Here is a 17827-nt window from a genome sequence, read left to right on the forward strand (position 1 = left end):
CTAGAGTGAGTGCCATGGCGTCAGCCTAGCTCACAGCAACTTCAAACTCCTGGGCTCAAGCAATCCTGCTGCCTCAGCCTCCCAAGTAGCTGGGACTACAGGCATACACCACCATGCCCGGCTAATTTTTTCTCTATATATTAGTTGGCCAATTAATTTCTTTCTATTTATAGTAGAGACGGGGTCTCGCTCTTGCTCAGGCTGGTTTTGAACTCCTGACCTCGAGCAATCCACCCACGTTGGCCTTCCAGAGTGCTAGGATTATAGGCGTGAGCCACCACGCCCAGCCTTCCTTGCCTCTTTGTATATTCATTCCATACTCCTCCTACTTCACACCTTAAATGAACAAGAAATATTTTGAGGTAATGGTGATAACTTTTCTTCATTTCACACTAATTTATAAATTTATCATTAGGTCTATGGAAGAAATAACTTTCAGAAACTAAAGTATCCTTGTCAAGAAATCCAGGCTAGGCTGGGCGTGATGGCTCATGCCTATAATCCTAGCACTCTGGGAGGCCGAGGCAGGCGGATTGCTCGAGGTCAGGAGTCCAAAACCAGCCTGAGCAAGAGCGAGACCCCGTCTCTACCAAAAAGAGAAAGAAATTAATCGGCCAACTAATATATATAGAAAAAATTAGCCAGGTATGGTGGCGCATGCCTGTAGTCCCAGCTACTCAGGAGGCTGAGGCAGGAGGATTGCTTGAGCCCAGGAGTTGGAGGTTGCTGTGAGCAAGGCTGATGCCATGGCACTCTAGCCCAGGCAACAAAGTGAGACTCTGTCTCAAAAAAAAAAAAAAAGAAAAAGAAAAAGAAAAATGCAAATCAAAACCATAATGAGATACCACTTCAAACCCACAAAGATGACTAGAATAAAAAGTCAGGGCCGGCGTGGTGGCTCACGCCTATAATCCTAGCACTATGGGAGGCCAAGGCAGGTGGATTGCTCAAGGTCAGGAGTTCGAAACCAGCCTGAGCAAGAGCGAGACCCCGTCTCTACTATAAATAGAAAGAAATTAATTGGCCAACTAATATATAGAGAAAAAATTAGCTGGGCATGGTGGCGCATGCCTGTAGTCCCAGCTACTCGGGAGGCTGAGGCAGGAGGATTGCTTGAGCCCAGGAGTTTGAGGTTGCTGTGAGCTAGGCTGATGCCACGGCACTCACTCTAGCCTGGGCAGCAAAGCGAGACTCTGTCTCAAAAAAAAAAAAAAAAAAAAAAAAAAGGCAGATAACAAGTGTTAGCAAGGATATGGACAAATTAAACCATAATGCACTGAATGTAAAATGGCGCAGCCACTTTGGAAAACAGTCTGGCAGTCCCTCAAATAACGGAACATAGAATTACTCTATAACTCAGCAACTACACTCCTACTAAATACCCAAGAGAAATAAAAAGATATGTCTAAGCAGAAATTTGCATGTGAATATATATGTAAGCATTATTTCTAATAGTCAAAAGGTGGCAACAACCCAATGTCCATCAATGGACGAACTGATAAAGTGTGATGTATCCACACACAGTGGAATATTATTTGGCCATAAAAAGGACTAAAGTACTGATACATGCTACAACATACAAACCTTGAAAGTGAAAGAAGCCAGTCACAAAAGGCCACCAATATATGATTCTATTCATATAAAAGACCAGCATAGGGGAATCTATAGAGAAAGAAAGTAGTTCAGTGATTCCTTAGGCCTGGTAAAGGGAAAGGTTTAAGTTCTCTGTGCCACAAGACTGCCTCATTTCAGATGTCAGCTGTAAGTCTCAGGGGCTACCCACACTTCTGACCGAGTGGCTATAATTTCAGGGTTCTCAGGGCCCCTCAGTTTTAATAGTTTGCTAGAAAGACCCATGGAACTCACCGAAAGTACTATACTTATGATTATACTCTCATAAAGGCTATGACTCATGAACAATCAAATGGAAGACGAGGTATGGAGGTGGGGGGACACAGGACTTCCATGTCCTCTCCTAATGTAATATGGGTGCATTACCCTTCTGGGACATCAATGTCTTCACCTATCTGAAAGTTCTGCTGAGGTTTTGTGTCCTGAGTTTTTGTGTGGACTCATTACCTGGGCAAGACTTCATTCATTGGCAATGTGATTGAACTCAATCTCCAGCCTCCTCCTGTCCTTTCCCAAAGGTTGGGCTGGCCCCAAGTTCCAACCTTCCAACATGAGATTTGTCTTTCTAGTTATCAGCTGCATCCTGAAGCTATCCAGGGGCCCATGATGATTCACATTATTAGCATAAGAAAGATACTTCCCTCCACTCAGGAAATTCCAAAGTTATTGAAGCTCTGTGCCAGAAACTGGGGGCAAAGACCAGATACATTAATATTATTTATTATGCCACAACTGGGTAAAAGGAATCGAAGTAAATAGGCTTAGTTCAAGGTTTTATGTTTAGCTGGCTAGGAGTTTGGCTGTGTTTATTACTTGCTGTAGTTATAGGTGTTAGAGGCTAAAATTCCCTCCGGTGTTTTTGTTTTTCTCTCCTTTGTTGTTTCAGGTTGCAGTTCTTTCCACTGTAATCCCCTGTTATTTATTGTACAGGAGCCCTGCTGACTTAGGTATGGAAGGAGGGGAAGTGTTCATGGTCCTGTGATGAGTCTCAGAGTGTCAGGGAGCTGGTGCCTCCGGGCTGCGAGCCTCACAAGGACTTCTCCAGCTTTTTCCCTCCACCGCCCCCTGCCCAAGGAGACAGGAAGGCTAGAGGGGGCTAGAGTCAGACATTTCTCTTTCCCCAAGTCAGTTAGGCTCTGATAAAGCCCCTTTTGGTTAAACTCTGGTAAAACAATTTCCCTTGTGGGCAGGTTAAGAACAGAAACCTCTGGTATATTTCAAAGGGGCTATTTCTCCCGTCCCATGCTGTAAACACGTGGGGATTTTTCTCACATTGGAACCTCCCTTCAATAATGGGGTATAAGGCAAGAACTATGGTAAAGTCCTAGCTAAACATAATGAGAATGTCCCCTTGTTGGCTTCTCTATAATCGCCACTCCAGAGCCACGAAGCTGGTGGTCATAAAGATTCTTAACTTCTCCCCATAGCTGGTGTCCATAAAGATTCTTAACTTTCTCTATATATAACATCACCTTTCTGAAACCTAAAGGTAGCTTTTAAGTTATGTTCCAGGCCCCGCACTCCAGTGGATTGATTGCCCCCAGACCAATGGCCCATATCAAGAAATTGACTCAACTGGAATTGTGACCCTGGGGATTCCTATACCCCTATAAATTTGCCCAATTTACAAACCTAATTGCCTAATCCCTTGCCTGCCAAACTATCCTTAAAAACCCTGTCTCCCAAATTCTCAGGGAGGTGGATTTGAGAGATTTCTCCCATCTCCCCAAGTAGTGCTACGCAGAATAAAACTCTTTATCTGCCTTGTAAACCCTGTTGTCTCAGCTTCCCCTTGGGCAGCAGGCAAATGAAGGGGCAGATGAACCTGGCTGGGCAGCAACAACATTGTCACTATGACAACCTGGTGGGGCTCCTGGAGGTAGAAGTCGTGAAGTGTAGGGTCTCCCTACGACTTCTCTGGAGTTTTTAACTCTCAAGATTGTCCTTGTTGATGTACACTAAAAATAAAATTCAGGTCGGGCATGGTGGCTCATGCCTGTAATCCTAGCACTCTGGGACGCCGAGGCGGGAGGATTGCTTGAGCTCAGGAGTTCGAGACCAGCCTGAGTAAGAGTGAGACCTTGTCTCTACTATAAATAAAAAGAAATTAGCCAAACAACTAAAAATAGAAAAAATTAGCTGGGCACGGTGGCCCATGCCTGTAGTCCCAGCTACTCGGGAGGCTGAGGCAGGAGGATTGCTTGAGCCCAGGAGTTTGAGGTTGCTGTGAGCCACGTTGACGCCATGGCACTCTAGCTTAGGCAAGAAAGTGAGACTCTGTCTCAAAATAAATAAATAAAATAAAATAAAATAAAATCCTAAGCCCCCAATAGAATGAACTCTCTGTTGGCCAAGGGGACCCCAGAAAAACCTTAAAACTGAATTCCTGGCCATGAAGGGAAGGGTGATTGGACATGCCTCGTTATACCCCTAACCTTTTGGAGTTTAGCTACAACAATTGACCAGCATTACTGTTAAAACAGACATTATAAGACTGACAAAAAAGACTCTGTGACAATAAGATACTACATTACTAAGAGAACCTAAGGCTGCACAAGGCAAAGGCTAAATCACACCTGTAGGCAATGAATTTGCTTAACACATCACTTGAATCTATATATTGTGGCTTGTCTCTATTAACAGACTTCCTTAACTTAAAACATTCCAAGCTTTTAGACAAAGCTTCATTTCTTTAACCAATTACAAATCAAATAATCTCTGAGCCCACCTATAACCTGTAAGCCCCCCGCTTTGAGATGTCCCTCCTTTTTGAGTCAAACCAATGTATACCTTCCATGTATTGAATTATGATTTTACCTGCAATTCCTATCTCCCTAAAATGTATGAAACCAAACTGTAACCTAACTGCCTCGGGACCACTTACTCAAGGCTTCTTGGGTATGGCTTCCCAGGCCAACAGTCACTCATGTTCAGCTCTGAATAAACTCTTTAAGGTATTTTACAGAGTTCGGGGGTTTTTTTGGTTAGCATTGAGCCTCCAGTAATTTTTCAATTACAGTTTAAGTTCTCCTAACCCAGCACTGGCTCTAGCTGTTGCCTTCTGCTCTGGTATACTGTGATTCCCTGTGTCTGCCTGCCCATCTCTGGTTTTAGGGACAGCAGTTTGCCCAGACCTCAATTCTCTGACGGATCTAAGAGAAGTTGCTGATCTTTCAGTTTGCTCAGCTTTTTCCTTATTGTGAGGACAGAGTGCTGACTTCAGTCTCCTTGCATGCTGGAAAATATGATCTATTAAAAAGAAACAGGATGTTAAAGCTGGTATTTAAAGAAAATAATTCAATGTCTCTTCAGATTAACTTGTTTTCTAAAAATATTAGTGAGTAATTGAGGAGTGATGTGAGGGAAGATGGTGGAACAGGAGGCACTAGGAATCTGTCTCCCCACCTGGACAAAACTGTCCTCACAGAATCTGTCTAACGTAATGTTCTGTGTTTTTTTAGATTCTGTATTTGCCTATTTGGCATCTATTCATCACAATGCCAACTATATTAGCTATATTTTGTTATTTTTGAATGCCCTGGCATTGGTGATGTCACTAACTGGGAAGAGACTGTCCCTCCCAGGCCTAGCCAATTCTTAGAGATAGCAAAGGGCTTGGTGGGCCAGGGGTGCACCTTTATATGCGAACCAACAAATCTAGAGGCTATACCTTCAATAACTCTTCATCTAACTGTCATATACCAAGCCAATATTCCCTCCTTCCTAAACCAATCCAGGACCAGGTACCAGGCAACTAGAGACCTCACCTATGCCCCAAAGTCTGTTGGAATTATTCAAACTAGCTAATCCCAAACTGTTTATTCTACCCTGTTTTGCCATTCCCATGGAAACCTTAATAAAAGCTCTGGCCTAGACTTTCCCCTCGCTCTTGTCTTCTGCCTCCTGACAGACGCTGGTGCTTTCCCCTGTGACTCTGTGTGGCATGTGGTGACCCTCTCTCTGGGACCTGTGAGTATAATAAACTTCTTCCTTTCATGCTTCATTTGGTGTCACTGAATTTACCATGCCCTAACAAGCAGCAACATTTTTAGAACATGTAACTATTTCAGAATTCTGGAGTCTATTCAAAGACTTGCAAGGAAGGCAAATTGCAGTTAATTTTGGTCAATTTCAGCCTGTAGCACCATAGGGGCTACCCATCCCCACCCCCACCCCATGGCAGGCAGCTGGACCAGTGTTCCTAAAGTGGCTTCCAGGAGCCGGGGTAGGCAACAAAGACCCGGTCCTCCACAACTCAGGGATCTAAGTTCTGATCGCTGGTTGCTATTTCTGATCATGGAAGTGCAACACAGAAGTGGGCAGGGGTTGAAGCAACCTCTATCACCATTATTTCAAACTTTTCCAATTAAAGTGGCTTCTAGGGGATTTAAAGGGCCAGTACCTGTTTGGGGTTTTTTTCTTTCATCCTTCACTGTTCCTTTTTCCCCCTTTTGGGAGCCAGACATTTCAGGATTAGGACATTTAAAAGCAACTGTATACACAGGGAAATTTAGGAAGTCACTGCACATGCCCAAGGAAGGATGCAGGCACAGAAAAGACCTGAAACATTAAGTTTTCACCTCAGGCTAATCCCCAGCATAGAGACAGCCAACAATTTTAAAAAGAAAAAAATAGCAACTTGGAGAAAAGGAGAGTATGATTTCCAGAATTTCCACATTGTAAGATTCAAATGTCCAATTTTCAACAAAAAAAGAAATCACAAGGCATACAAAGAAATAGGAAAATATGACCTATTCAAAGGGGAAAAAAAATCAATAGAAACCATGCCAGAAAAAGACTGGATGGCTGACTTTTGAGACAAAGCCTTTTTTTTTTTTTTTTTTTTTTTTTGGTAGAGACAGAGTCTCACTATGTTACCTGGGTTGGTCTCAAACTCCTAGCCAAGAAATCCTCCCCACTCCCCCCTCAGTCTCCCAAAGTGCTTGGATTACAGGCGTGAGCCACCAGACTTACCCTAGACAAATGATGTATGAACATATGGGAATATCAATAAAGAGATAGAAAACTTTTTTAGTTTTTTTGTTGTTTTAGGTGGCAAAAAAGAAATTCTGGAACTGAAAAATACAATAACTAAAATGAAAATATTCACTAGATTCAAGCAGGGAGAAGAAACAATCAGCAAACTTGAAGATTGGACATTGAAATTATCAAATCTGAGGAACAGAAAGGAAAAAGATAGAAGAAAACTGAACAGAGCCTAAGGGACTTGGGGGACGTCATCGAGCAGGCCAACACAGCCACTGTGAAAGAAGAGAGTAAATATACAAGGAGATTATTTGAAGAAATAATAACTGGAAACTCCCCAAATTTGCTGAATAATATGAATATAAACATCCAAAAAGCTCAATAAACCCCAAGTAAGATAACCTCGGAAGACACCCACATAGAGATAGTTATAACCAAATTGCTGAAACCCAAAGATAAGGAGATAATCTTAAAACCTACAAGGGAGAAGTGACTCATCACAACAGGGGATCCTCAAAAAGATGATCAGATTTCTCATCAGAAACCGTGGAGACCAAGAGGCAGTAAGTTGATATATTCAAAGTGCTGGAAGAAAAAAAAAGTCAACTGAGAATCCTATATCTGACAAAACTGTCCTTTAAAAATGAGTGGACAATGAAGACATTCCCAGATAAACAAAAGCTGAGAGAGTTCATTATCACTAGACCCACCCTGCAAGAAATGCAAAAGGGAATCTTTCAAGTTGAAAGGAAAGGACACTAGACAGTAACTCAAAGCTGAATAAAGAAATAAAGATCTCGGGTAAAGGAAAATACAGGGGCAATTATAAAAGCTAGTATTACTGTAACTCTGGTTTGTAACTCCACCAAGTGGTTTGTAAATCCACCAAGTGGGATTTGTTCCTGAAATGCTAGAATGATTCAGTATAACAAAATCAATAAATGTTGGCTCAGGCCTGTAATCCTAGCACTCTGGGAGGCCGAGGCCGGTGGATTCCTCGAGGTCAGGAGTTCGAAACCAGCCTGAGCAAGAGTGACACCCCGTCTCTACTATAAATAGAAAGAAATTAATTGGCCAACTAATATATATAGAAAAAAATTAGCCGGGCATGATGGCGCATGCCTGTAGTCCTAGCTACTCGGGAGGCTGAGGCAGAAGGATTGCTTGAGCCCAGGAGTTTGAGGTTGCTGTGAGCTAGGCTGATGCCACGGCACTCACTCCAGCCTCGGCAAAAAGCGAGACTCTGTCTCAAAAAAAAAAAAAAAAAATCAATAAATGTAATCAATTACATGACTAGAAGACAAAAAAAAGTGATCATCTCAATTGATACCAAAAAAATATTTGACAAAATTCAATAGTCTTTCATGATAAAAAAAAAAAAACCAAAACTCAACAAACTAGGAATAGAAGAAAACTATCTCAAATAATAAAATCCATATATGAAAAACCCAAAATTCACAACTAACATCACATTCAATGCTCAGATTGAAAGTTTTTCCTTTAAGAGCAAAAACAAGATAAAGGTGTCCACTTTCATCACTTCTGTTCAAAATAGTTTTGGGATTTCTCACCATATTAGGCAAGAAAAAGAAATAAAAGGTGTCTAGGCCGGACGTGGTGGCTCACACCTGTAATCCTAGCACTCTGGGAGGCCAAGGTGGGAGGATTGCCTGAGGTCAGGAGTTCTAGATCAGCCTCAGCAAGAGCGAGACCTATCTCTACTAAAAATAGAAAGAAATTGTCTGGACAACTAAAAATATATAGAAAAAATTAGCCAGACATGGTGGCTCATGCCTGGAGTCCCAGCTACTTGGGAGGCTGAAGCAGAAGGATCACTTGAGCCCAGGAGTTTGAGGTTGCTGTGAGCTAGGCTGATGCCACAGCACTCTAGCCTGAGCAACAGAGTGAGACACGGTCTCAAAAAAAAAAGGTGTCTGAATTGGAAAGGAAGAAGTAAAATTATGTTTGGCCAATACATGCACAGTGTTGTATGGGTGAAGGCCCAGAGCAGTACAATGTTCCTGATAAGAGTTCAGCTGTCTTTGTGTTAATCCTAGCTATTACTCACTATCTATATGATTTCTCTGCCTCAGTTTCCACACCTGAAAAAATGGGAGAATAATTGTTCATGCTTCAAAACGACACGTGAGGAGTAGATGAATTAACGTGTCAGGACCTCAGAACAGTGCCAAGTCCACTGCAAGGGCTTTTAATAATCAAAATATTAAATTTTTAATTATATCAAATACTAGTAATTAACGAGTGTTTATATCCACTCTCGTGGAGACAAGACCCGACTTAGGAAACAAGCCCAGGGACGGAGCGGAACAGTTTGCCGAGGGGCGCGGGAATCAGCACGGTGCGCGTGGCCGCGAGAGCCTCCCGGGAGGTGGGTTCCAGGAATCAGTGGAGACGCCAGACGGAGCACCCTCGAAGCGGGGGGCGGCGCCGAGGAAGACGCGGAGGGTAAGAAGAGTGCGGACAACCGGGCGACGACACCGGAGACCGGGGAGCGCGGGGATGCGCCGCTGAGGGCGGGCTGGGGAGGACCCTGAAACGGCCCTTGTCCGTCACCGGGCGCGGACGCTGGCAGCGCGAGAGCCTTTGGAAGAAGCTGAGTTCCCGCGCTGTCCCCTCGGGCAGAGCAACTGCTTCCCCGGCCCGGGGTTGTGCCCTGGGACCTCCTTCCTCTGTCGGGATCCTCCCTGCGAGTCGCCATCGCTTCAGGGAAGCAGCTCTGCCGGGAAAGCGGGCATGCCGGGGACAACGGAAGGGCTGCGGGCTCACCGCACTCGCACCCGGAGCCACCGCACAGGCCGTAGCCAACCCCAGAGCGTCGGCGCCGGCCCCACCCCCGCGTTGCCCGGGAAATCGGGGGCGGGGCTCTGCGCTCGCCGGCGGAGTCCGGGGGCGGGGCGCACAGTGGTTGGCGGGATGCGGCGTGTGTTGCTAGATGGGCGGGGAGGGCGGCGATTGGCGAGATGCGGCGACGGGCGGGACAGGCACGCAGGGATTGGCGGGATGCAGCGAGGGGCGGGGCGGGCGCGCGGGGATTGGCGGGATGCGGCGCGCCGCGCGGTGAGTGGGGTCCGGTGGAGTGGGGTTCGCGTGGACCGCGGATCCAGGCCGCGGAGCCGGGCTCCTGGGACCGTGGGCTCGTGTCTCGGCGGGCGTTCCGCAGCGGCCGCGCGGAGCCGAGCTGGAGGGCCGGCCGCGGTCCCGTCCCGGGCAGCGCGGCCTGGCTGCTGCCGCCATGGAGCAGGTTTGGGCGGAAAGCTCATTCGCATTCACTCTTTCGACACGTGTGCAGAGCCTGTGTCCTAGGCCAGTGCTGTCCAGTGGAGATAGAATACTAGCCAGCCAACTACGGAATTTTAAACTTGCTAATAGGTGTACTAAAAAAGTAAAAAGAAACAGCAGAAGTCAATTTTGGTAACCCAATAAATATATCCAGACGTACTACTCTGCGGAATCTGGTGTGTGTCCTACCCGTACATCGCAGTTGGACTAGCCATATCGCCAGTACTCGGTAGCCCCAGGTGCCTAGTGGCTACATGTAGGGCAGTACAGTTTCAGGTGCTGGCAATACCTCCAGGAATAAGACACAAAAATCTCTGCCCTCCTGAAACCTACAGTCTAGTCGATGGAGGCAGACAACAAAATTCAAAATATATAGTTTATTAGAAGGCAAATACTGTACACAGCAATACAATTGGAGAAGCAGAAGTACCAGGGAGGGCTGCAGTTGTAAATCAGATGGTCAGGGGTGAAGGTGAGTAAATTAGTAAGAACTCAAAGGAGATGAGCAAGTGAGCTCTGTAGGTACATGGGAGAGGGGCCAACAAGAGCGCGGAGGTCCTCTGCTGTGGGGAGGACCAGGTGGGGAAGAACAGTGGGGCAGACCTCATAGGCCATTGTAAGGACTTGGGTCTTTATTCAGTGAAATGAAGAAACTTTGGAGAATTTTGAGCAGAGCAGTGACTGATTTATGTTTTTGATTAGTTTTATTTTTATTATTTAGTAATAGGCATATTGTCACATGGTAGGCTTTTTTAATAAGGCAGGCCTCATGCCTGGAGATGGGCAGGTGCTGGAGAGCCAGATGGAGATGGATCAGGAATTCCATTTGGGGCATACTGAACTGGAGACACTGGTAGTTGTCAAGCTGGAGCAGGCAGTAGATGCCTGAGTGTGGGGTTCAGAGTGCGCTCCAGGTGGGACAAAGGCTCCTAGCTTTCCTTTTCTCCCTTTTTGGATGAAGGTTACAGGGTTAGACATGGTATCCAGCCACGATAAATTTCCAGGTGGACGTGATATTTGGTGTTGACTACAGCTCTCCGCTTCTTTCCCGGTGCCCTCTGGGTGCAGTGCAGTCAGCTCGGAAGGGACACCACCAGGAGAGCTGCTGTTTTGGGGATGGGCTGGGGTCAGGAATGCCTTTGTGTTCTCACAGTGACCCTCCTTGGCCTTGGCGAAGCTGTCTGGACAAAGCAAGCAAGGAGCACGGCCATGTTTTCGGAGCAGGCTGCCCAGAGGGCCCACACTCTGCTGTCCCCACCGTCAGCCAACAATGCCACCTTTGCTCGCGTGCCTGTGGCAACCTACACCAACTCCTCGCAACCTTTCCGGCTGGGGGAGCGCAGCTTTAGCCGGCAGTACGCCCACATTTACGCCACCCGCCTCGTCCAAATGAGACCCTTCCTGGTGAACCGGGCCCAGCAGCACTGGGGTAAGAGAGAGTTTGGGGAGGTGCTTCTGCCCCACCAGCCCAGAACTTAGAAATGTTGCATGAGAACTGGAACATTTCTCTGATTTATCCCACTTCCCATTACCTCAGGAAAATTAACTTCTTTTTCCCTCAGTTTCAAGGATTAAATTAAGTAATTTGTGGGTTTAAAGTTAGGCTTAGTTCAGAGGCTGGTCCGAGGTAAGGCCTTTGTTCTGACAGTGACACTGATTATTTTATTGGCAGAGGAAAATATTTTTCCTACCTTCAGTGCAAATTATTCAACCATTCGCCCACACTGTAACTAGAGAGCCTCTCAGCATGGCAGGCTGGCGCCAAGAGCCAAGGTTGGTGAAGATGCACCCCCTGGACTTGAGGGGACTCCCTCTGTTTACTGATGTCTGTTTGCCCCTCTTCCGGGCCCTTTGTATTTGTTGGCCATGAAATTCTCCGTCCCTTGGGCTCACTAATAAAGTAGCCTAATGAACACAGCCCTTTATCTTTTTCTCATTTCTTCCTTGGTGATCTCTCCTGCAGTTAGATTGTTCTTGTGGTGAATCAGGGCCCGCATCTACCATCTTTGACTATTGGGTGATGCTGCATTACCCCCTCCTAATCATTTGCATGAGAGTGACTTTCCACGTAGTTTCAAGTTATCTCCTGTTAAGATTTTAAACTGAGGTCTTTGTAGGTAAGATCATGTCTTACTCATTTTTATTATCCCCGGCACCAGGCTTAATGAGTCTCAGCTCTGGTTGCACATTGAACCACCCGGGGAGCTTTGGAAGCCCATCCCTTCCCACACGAAGCCACTGGATCCACTCATGTTATTACAGGCAGCCAGAAGAACACCGCCCAGAAATCTCCTTGCTAGATCATCAAATTCATCAGGAGTGTTTCTGTTTTCTTTACTTCAGGCAGAAGCGCTGTTCACCTCTCTACCACATAACAAGGGGCTCCTTCCTCTGACTCCCAGCAGCCCTTTCCTCACTTTCCTTTAAGTCCTCAGGACACCTTCCTTGGGTCCTATCAGGGCTCACCTGCCACTGAGGCCCAGTTCTTTAGATTCTTCACGGCAGCACCCTCCTGTGGTAGCACATTTCCCTTCCTGTTGCTGCAGCTGCCAACAGATGCCCCCAGTGACGGGCAGCAGCCACTTCCCTCTGCTCACAGACTGTGCTGCGGAAATCAGGCAGCTGCCACAGTGAATGTGGTGATTGGTGGTGGGGCAGCAGCGTTACCTGCTCACAGGCCTGGTGGTAGGTGCTGGCTGTCACCCAGAACAACGTGGCTTCTCCATGTGGCCTGGGCATCCTCACCAAGGCTCAGCCTGCCTCTCAGAATTGGTTGCTCTACCCACCTGTTCCCTGAACGTGCCGAGCCCTTCCTGCCATGGCCTTCCCCCTTTGCCTGGCACACTCTTCCCATGGTCCCTTACGATCTCAGCTGAAGCAAAGTGTCATGTCCTTCGAGAGGCTACCTGTGGCCACCTTGGCCGACCAGGGCCTCTGTTTTTCTCCCTCGGCTCCCCATTTGTATGTAGCACTTGTCGCAGTGGCTAATTATTAATATTTGTTTATCATCTGTTGTCTCTCTAGACAGTAGGCTCAGTGGGGGCAATGTTGGCCTTTGTGTCCAGTTTTGACACTGATTTCAGCACATCACCTGGGTGGAAGGCTGTCTTTCTTGCCCTCGGTTACAGGATGGGTCCTTCCACCTAGTGCTCAGGGACACATATTTGGATCCCAACTGTGTGACCTTGGACATGTTACTTAACCTCTCTGTGCCTCAGCGGGGATGATAATATCCACTCGTGGCATGTTTTCACGTACATTGCTTAGGCAGGGCCACCCGGAGCAGAGTAAAGTGAGATAGGTGGGGATTGAGGTCTGTCGTTTCTGTTGGTGTCTGCCATTTCTATCCGAGCTCTCCTTATCTTGTTTTGAGTTACTCCCCTCTGATGGTGTAGATCTGAGGAATGTTCTTGGTTATTCCGGGCAGCAGGGGTTTGGGCTGTGCTGGAGTCAGCTGGGCTGAGGGCCTGGTCTGGCATCCGCCTTATAGCCCAGCTGGGTCTGTACGTTTTGGGGACTTGTGTTCCTCCCTCCTGCTGGTCCTGACTGTCATCACACTTTTCTTCCTGAGAGTGCCAGACCCTTCCTGTGTGTCCTCATTTGCCCTCAGGATCCTGGGAAGGTGCTGAGAAGACAGCCCCCAGGCGCTCTGGGTAAACAGGACTGCCTGGCTCCACAGAGAACCGGTGGAGGGGCGTAAAGTCTGCATTTGGGTACCTCTGTTTTCAGGGGATGAAGCATTTGGTGGGGGTGGAGGGCAGGATGGAAGGATTCAACCTCTTAAAGAAAACCATAATATTTTTAGGGTAGGGCTGTGCTGAGACTTGGCGTATGTCTTCCTAAGACTCAGTGTTACGGGTATGAGTGAAGTAATACTCTGTGTGAGCTTCCTGTGGCCACTCTAATAAAGCACCATGAACTGGCTGACTTAAAACAACAGACATTTATTCTCTCACAGTTCTGGAGGGTGGAAGTTGAAATCCAGGTGTCAGCAGGGCTGGTTCCTTCCAGAGGCCCTAGGGGAGGAGCCCTCCTGGCCTCTTCCAGCTTCTAGTAGCTGCCCTGCCCTGGCATCCCGGGGCTTGTGGCCACATCACTGCAATCTCTGCCCCATCTTCACATGCCCTCTTTTCTGTGTGTCTGTCAGTCTCTGCCTCTTATGAGGACACTTGGCATCCAGGGCCCGGCCATACCCAAAGTCCCTTGTCTCCTGTGACTAACTCACCCTGTGCTGTCACCCTGAGGTACAAGGGGCCCCTGCACTTGATGTTCTCTCCCTCCTGGCAAAGGCCAGGGCCACAGGCCGCAGCGCTCCAATGAGGCCCTATGCTGGAAGCCTGGGCTTTGTCAGGGTGGGGCCGCCTCGTGTCTGAGTCTGTGTCCCTCGTGCCCCAGGCAGTGGAGTCGGGGTGAAGAAGCTGTGTGAGCTGCAGCCTGGGGAGAAGAGCTGTGTGGTGGGGACTCTGTTCAAGGCCATGCCGCTCCAGCCATCCATCCTGCGAGAGATCAGTGAGGAGGTGAGTCGGAGCAGCTGGGCAGACTCGGCCTCCCACTAAAACGCTTCCCTGATGCACCACCTGTTGTAGAACCAGAGGATTGGGGATGATCCCCTGCCCATGGCAGGCAGGGAAACAGGTCCAGAGACAACGGGCTCCAGAGGGGTGGGGACTGCACTGTCACCTCACTAACACAGGAGCCTTGGTTGGCTCTGGCCAAGGTGTCCCATCTCTGCATTCCAGCACAACCTGCTCCCCCAGCCTCCGCGGAGCAAATACATCCACCCGGATGACGAGCTGGTCTTGGAAGATGAATTACAGCGTATCAAACTGAAAGGCACCATTGATGTATCAAAGTTGGTCACAGGTAGGGAGCCCGGTGACAGGGTGAGGGGTGGTGTGGGTGGGGAGCCCGGAGAGTGGAGTAGCAGGGTGGCCTGTGTGTCAAGGGAACTGCCCTCTTGTATGTCCCTGGGGAGGTAGTGAGGGTTCAGGCAGTAGGAAGCCGTCAGAGTGGGTGAGACCTGGTGGGGAGACCCGTCTCCCAAAGGCAGTGACCCCAGAACTAGGAATCAGTCCTGGAGTCCTAGGTGAGGATTCACCAGTGTGGCTGAGGGAGACTGGCTGGTTTTGCCTGTTTGGGTGACAAGAAGAAGGTGGTAGCACCTGGGCTGCCCCCTTGGGCTGACACTCCTGCTTCCCAGGTACGGTCCTGGCCGTGTTTGGCTCCGTCAAAGACGATGGGAAGTTTCTAGTGGAGGACCACTGCTTCGCTGACCTAGCTCCGCAGAAGCCCCTGCCCCCCCTCGATACGGACAGGTGAGGAGCCGCACTCGGGCCAGGACCTGGCCCCAGCGCAGGGGAGGGAATCTGAGAGGCCTTGTCCTCTAGGGGCTGCCTCCTTTCTCAGCACCCTGGGGGACCCCACCTTCTCCCACAGGTTTGTGCTGCTGGTGTCCGGTCTGGGCCTGGGTGGAGGGGGAGGCGAGAGCCTGCTGGGCACCCAGCTGCTGGTGGACGTGGTGACGGGGCAGCTCGGGGACGAAGGGGAACAGTGCAGCGCCGCCCATGTCTCCCGGGTCATCCTCGCCGGCAACCTCCTCAGTCACAACACCCAGAGCAGAGACTCTATCAATAAGGTATGGAGCCCGCCCGCCGCATTCTGCTCCAGCATGGGAGACGCCTGTGAGCCCCGCCCTCCCCACGGAGAGCGCATGCGCTGCAGGGTCTCGCAGGTCGGCGGGCACCCTGCCATGACTCTGGGGCCTTTTGCACTGGGGACTCATCCTCCTGCCCAGGCTCTCTCTGAGGTGGCAGGGGCTAAGAGAGTGAGGGTCTGTGAGACAACTCCTACATCTTCCTGCTTCTGGGGCTTCGTCTGCTCTCCTCTGAGCCGGGGACCCGGGTGGGCTCTGAGTGTTCCTCTGGTGTGAGCCCCAGTCGGGGCCTGACAGCTTCCTGGGCTTCTACTGCAGGCCAAGTACCTCACCAAGAAAACCCAGGCAGCCAGCGTGGAGGCCGTGAAGATGCTGGACGAGATCCTCCTGCAGCTAAGCGTGAGCGGGCTGGGGGCCAGGGGCCGATGGACAGTCCAGTCTTGAAGCTGCCACTGGGCAACAGCAGGGAAAGGGAGGGAGAGTGGAGGGAGCAGAGGATGTGGCCTCCCTCAGGGCACTTCGAACTCTCCCTGCCCTATGCCTTCCAGGCCTCGGTGCCCGTGGACGTGATGCCAGGCGAATTTGATCCCACCAACTACACACTCCCCCAGCAGCCCCTCCACCCCTGCATGTTCCCACTGGCCACTGCCTACTCCACGCTCCAGTTGGTCACCAACCCCTACCAGGCCACCATCGATGGAGTCAGGTAGCCAGTGCAGCCATGCTTCGGTCTGACCCAGCCTTTTGCCTAAGGAGGCACCCCTTCCCTCCCCCTACCCCCTACTCCTCCCTGGCCCAGGGTCAGCTGAGCCTTGCCTTATAGATTCCTAGGGACATCAGGACAGAATGTGAGTGACATTTTCCGATACAGCAGCATGGAAGATCACTTGGAGATCCTGGAGTGGACCCTGAGGGTCCGTCACATCAGCCCCACAGCCCCTGACACCCTAGGTAACAGGCTCAGCCACATGGGTGGGAGCAAAGGGCCAGGAGGCCTGGCAGGGCCCTCATGTGCAGTGCACAAGGACCCCACGTGTGCTTGCACTTGCCAACCTTGCTGAGAAATAGGAAGCTCAGAAGCTTGATGTCTGTTCTGGAAGCTACTCTGGAGTCGTAATTCTGTCTGTGGCCAAGGCATGCTCAGGGCTGAGGGCCATGGGAGCGGATGGGAAGCCTAGCTGGCTGGAGTACAGCACTCTCACCCATGGCCCACCCTGAAGGGCGCAGGTAGCAGGGGTGAGCTGACCTGTCCCTGGCATCATGTGGCGATGTCTAGAGGTGCTTTTGTCACAACTGGGGGCTCTGCCACTGGCACTTAGTGGGAGAGGAAGGGATGCTTGTCCACATCCTGTGCAGGGCTGCCGCCCAGTGGGAACCCCCAGCCCAGGTGTCCTGGTGCCAAGGCTGGGGAGCCCTGCTCAGCAGTAGGCCCTTCTCCTCCAGGTTGCTACCCCTTCTACAAAACGGACCCGTTCATCTTTCCGGAGTGCCCCCATGTCTACTTTTGTGGCAACACCCCCAGCTTTGGCTCCAAAATCATCCGAGGTAATTTTTGTCTTCTGGGAGTCCCAGGCTTGGGTTGTCATGTAGGATTTGCTCTCACCTGGGGACAAGGCTCACAGAGAAGAAAACTTACATTGTGGAGTCCCTGGCCCCCCAGTTGGATGGACAGCCCAGGGGCTGCCGAGTGTCCATAACAATACTGTGGGGAGCCAAGCTGAGTGGTCAACTGGGCAGGGACTGAAATGACTCCAAGCCTGTGTGCTTCTGTCAGGGCTGATCTCTGGTCTTTTACTGTCACCATCCCACTGTGTGCCAGTGAAGACTCCTGTTTACTTCTGGTAGCTTCTCTTTGAGGCAGGCCTCACCCAGAACCTAAAGGGGGTCCTATGTGGCTTCTTTGCAGGCCCAGAGGACCAGACAGTGCTGTTGGTGACTGTCCCAGACTTCAGTGCCACACAGACCGCCTGCCTCGTGAACCTGCGCAGCCTAGCCTGCCAGCCCATCAGCTTCTCGGGCTTTGGGGCAGAGGATGATGACCTGGGAGGCCTGGGGCTGGGCCTCTGACTCAGAAAGGCAGCCTTGCTCAGAGAAACCCAGATGCGGGCTGCTTATTCCCTGCAGTGTTAGCGTTGTAAATAAAGCCTAAACATTGCTTCTGCGAGCTGTGAGCTCCAGGCACTTTTGGTACTGGACTCCTGCAGGAGAGCCCACGGTGACTGGAAGCCCTGTGCACACTTGCCAGTCTCCCTCTCC

General features: G+C 49.6%; 1 protein-coding gene across 5 annotated transcripts in view; it reads left to right on the top strand.

The window, feature by feature from the left end:
• The window catches only part of POLD2 (DNA polymerase delta 2, accessory subunit), a 177380-nt gene extending 159645 nt beyond the window's left edge, over window positions 1–17735 (top strand). Inside the window, exons 2-12 of one of the 5 annotated variants that reach the window (XM_076006278.1) lie at window positions 9667–9696; window positions 11072–11347; window positions 14314–14435; window positions 14658–14781; window positions 15119–15233; window positions 15355–15553; window positions 15890–15970; window positions 16120–16277; window positions 16395–16522; window positions 17015–17116; window positions 17478–17735. In XM_076006278.1, the coding sequence (XP_075862393.1) occupies window positions 11128–11347; window positions 14314–14435; window positions 14658–14781; window positions 15119–15233; window positions 15355–15553; window positions 15890–15970; window positions 16120–16277; window positions 16395–16522; window positions 17015–17116; window positions 17478–17638 (1410 nt within the window). In that variant the 5' untranslated portion in view covers window positions 9667–9696; window positions 11072–11127 and the 3' untranslated portion in view covers window positions 17639–17735. The other 4 variants (XM_012741499.3, XM_012741498.2, XM_012741500.3 and 1 more) reach the window with 4 other exon arrangements.
• The last annotated feature ends 92 nt before the right edge of the window (window positions 17736–17827 follow it).

The sequence above is a fragment of the Microcebus murinus genome, chromosome 9 (assembly GCF_040939455.1).
Source record: "Microcebus murinus isolate Inina chromosome 9, M.murinus_Inina_mat1.0, whole genome shotgun sequence".
Taxonomy (NCBI): Eukaryota; Metazoa; Chordata; class Mammalia; order Primates; family Cheirogaleidae; genus Microcebus; species Microcebus murinus.